This window comes from Rissa tridactyla, chromosome 12, assembly GCF_028500815.1.
Source record: "Rissa tridactyla isolate bRisTri1 chromosome 12, bRisTri1.patW.cur.20221130, whole genome shotgun sequence".
Classification (NCBI taxonomy): Eukaryota; Metazoa; Chordata; class Aves; order Charadriiformes; family Laridae; genus Rissa; species Rissa tridactyla.
Genome location: NC_071477.1, coordinates 18,576,119 through 18,578,874, shown reverse-complemented (window position 1 = coordinate 18,578,874; position 2,756 = coordinate 18,576,119). Strand labels below are relative to the sequence as shown.

The 2,756-nt window shown below is 49.8% G+C and overlaps 1 protein-coding gene across 1 annotated transcript; it reads right to left on the bottom strand.

Moving 5' to 3' along the window:
• Positions 1-1,757: 1,757 nt before the first annotated feature.
• On the bottom strand, positions 1,758-2,522 carry LOC128916751 (olfactory receptor 14C36-like). Its single transcript, XM_054218769.1, has one exon. The coding sequence runs from the start codon at positions 2,520-2,522 to the stop codon at positions 1,758-1,760; it is 765 nt and encodes a 254-aa protein (XP_054074744.1).
• Between the last annotated feature and the right edge of the window lie 234 nt (positions 2,523-2,756).

The following is a 2,756-nucleotide window of genomic DNA, read 5'->3' as shown; positions in this document are numbered from 1 at the left end:
TGCTGCCTCCTACTGTTCGTAACATTGCTTTGATGATCCTGGCTATAGCATATACGCTTTCAAATTGACAAAAAATTCTCATCCTGTTAAAGACTGGATGTAGCAGGACAGGTTTGCTGCCCCAAAACGTGACCCTTCCATGATCCAAGGTAAAGAACAAGGACACTCTAAAGCCCATTTCACTGAAGGCCATCAGCCCACTGTGATGTAGGTCAGAGCATTGGGAAGATTAAATAACCAGTTTGTCAGTTCTCAGGTGCCTCTGAGGCACAGTTACTTGCTACACAGTACAAAAGATTAAAAAAAAAAAAGCTCGATCTGCGCTTGCAACTCATTTCACCATCGGTTTGAGCAAGACACACGTATCCAGAGGCCTGAGGTGTAACCCAGCGATTACAAGGATTAAATACTGAACAGCACAATCCGTGCAAGCCCAGCAATGTATTTCCCACCACGAAAGGAATCGGTACTGACACGTTGTTATCACTGAATAACCGTAACTGGGTTAACGTTGCTGGAAAGGACCAGAGCCATCTACAGACGTCAAGAAGGGTCTAAAGAAGATATTTATCAGCGGCCTGCAGAAAACAAGTTGCAAGCAGAAAGCGGTGGATAAATACAGAGTATACAAGGAAAACTACTGGGTATACAAGGAAAGTATACAAGAGTATACAAGGAAAACTACAAGGTCCAACAACCTGCTGCTTAATAGCAACAGATAAATACCAAAAGGGTATTAGATGCCCTAGGTACCTAGATGCCCATCGCCTGCAAGATAAAACTGACACGAGACCAGGGCATAACCAAAAGGAATACGCAACAGTTCATATTGCATATGCAACATACGCAGCTTCAGAGAGTTACAAGAGGCTTAACTGAAAAGAAAATCAGTTCTGTTTTACCTCCAACCGGGACACTCTCTACGTGCACTGACCTCCAGACACTGTCCCACAGGCCTTCAAGGCACCTCTAGGAACAGCTGATGGCATTTGTGCTCACTCAGGTTTATCCCAGCACCCCCCAGACCTTCATGTCCCTCCCAGGAGCCTGGCTGTGCAAGGACACTGCTGTGTGCTCCCACTCTGCGCACTCACTCACGTTTGCTCTTCACTGATGTTCCTTCTCCTGGGCACGTTACTGGCCGTGTGCTTGAGAGGCATTTTGGGACAAGACCTGAGCCTTCAGGCACTGCCCTGACGCGATCCCCTCGTTATGATGGAAATGCTGTTTTGGAGGCCAGCTCTGTCACAGAAGTGCTCATTCCCTGTCCCTGCCTGCAGCCACAGGACCACCACACCACAAAACTGTCACCAAGCTTCAAGAGCACTCAAGCCTTATACCAAGAGAGGAGCTAAGAAGGAGAGCGCTGAAGTGGAAAGGGAGCAGCTCTGGGAAGACCAAGCGCTGGTGCTCCTTGACAGCGCTCCGGTGCCGGGACCTTTTCCCCTCCAGCGCTGCACGCAGGATCTGCCCCTGCAGCTCTAGAGAAGGTCTCAAAGGAAGGATCTCAGACAAACAATTCATTGGAAGGTCCTTTATTTTGTTAAAACAGAGAGGGAGGGTGGCTCCTCCTTTACACAGTCTCTGGGACACACAGAAGGTGGATAAATACATAACTGGGAATGGCACAAATAATGACATTTCTCTGTGGACAATATTATAATATAGAAAACAAAGCAAAAATACCCCAAACTCACAACCAAAACCAACCTGCAATGAGTTCCATTAGGAGTGATTTGCAGAAGACGACAAGCAGTTTAATGCTTCTGAAAGCATCCAGTCATCAGTTTCCACACTGCATCCTTGAGCTGCTGGTTCCTCATGCTGTAGATGAAGGGGTTCACTGCTGGAGGCACCGCGGAGTACAGAACTGCTGTCACCAGATCCAGGGATGGGGAGGAGAGGAAGGGGGGCTTCAGGTAGGCAAACACTGCAGTGCTGACAAGCAGGGAGACCACGGCCAGGTGAGGGAGGCACGTGGAAAAGGCTTTGTGCCGTCCCTGCTCAGAGGGGATCCTCAGCACGGCCCTGAAGATCTGCACGTAGGACACCACGATGAAAACAAAACACCCAAAGCCCAAACAGACACTGACCACAAGAAGCCCAACTTCCCTGAGGTAGGCGTGTGAGCAGGAGAGCTTGAGGATCTGGGGGATTTCACAGAAGAACTGGTAAATAGCATTGCCCTGGCAGAGGGGCAGTGAAAATGTATTGGCCGTGTGCAGCAGAGCAGTGAGAAAGCCACTGCCCCAGGCAGCTGCTGCCATGTGGACACAAGCTCTGCTGCCCAGGAGGGTGCCGTAGTGCAGGGGTTTGCAGATGGCCACGTAGCGGTCGTAGGCCATGACGGTGAGAAGAAAATACTCAGCTGACATAAAAAAGAAAAAGAAAAAAAGCTGGGAAGCACATCCTGAGGAGGAAATGGTCCTTGTATCCCAGAGGGAATTGGCCATGGATTTGGGGAGAGTGGTGGAGATGGAGCCCAGGTCAAGAACAGAGAGGTTGAGGAGGAAGAAGTACATGGGGGTGATGGTCCCAGGCTACGGCGGTGATGATGAGGCCGTTGCCCAGGAGGGCAGCCAGGTAGATGCCCAGGAAGAGCCAGAAGTGCAAGAGCTGCAGCTCCCGCGTGTCTGCGAATGCCAGGAGGAGGAACTGGGTGATGGAGCTGCTGTTGGACATTTGGTGTCTCTGGGCACTGGGACCTGTCTATGGAAGAAAAAAAAAAAAAAAAAAGTGAGAAATTAGAGCAGACT

Coding starts and splice junctions, on each gene's coding strand:
- LOC128916751 (XM_054218769.1), bottom strand. CDS start 2,522: ATGTACTTCTTCCTCCTCAACCTCTCTGTTCTTGACCTGGGCTCCATC.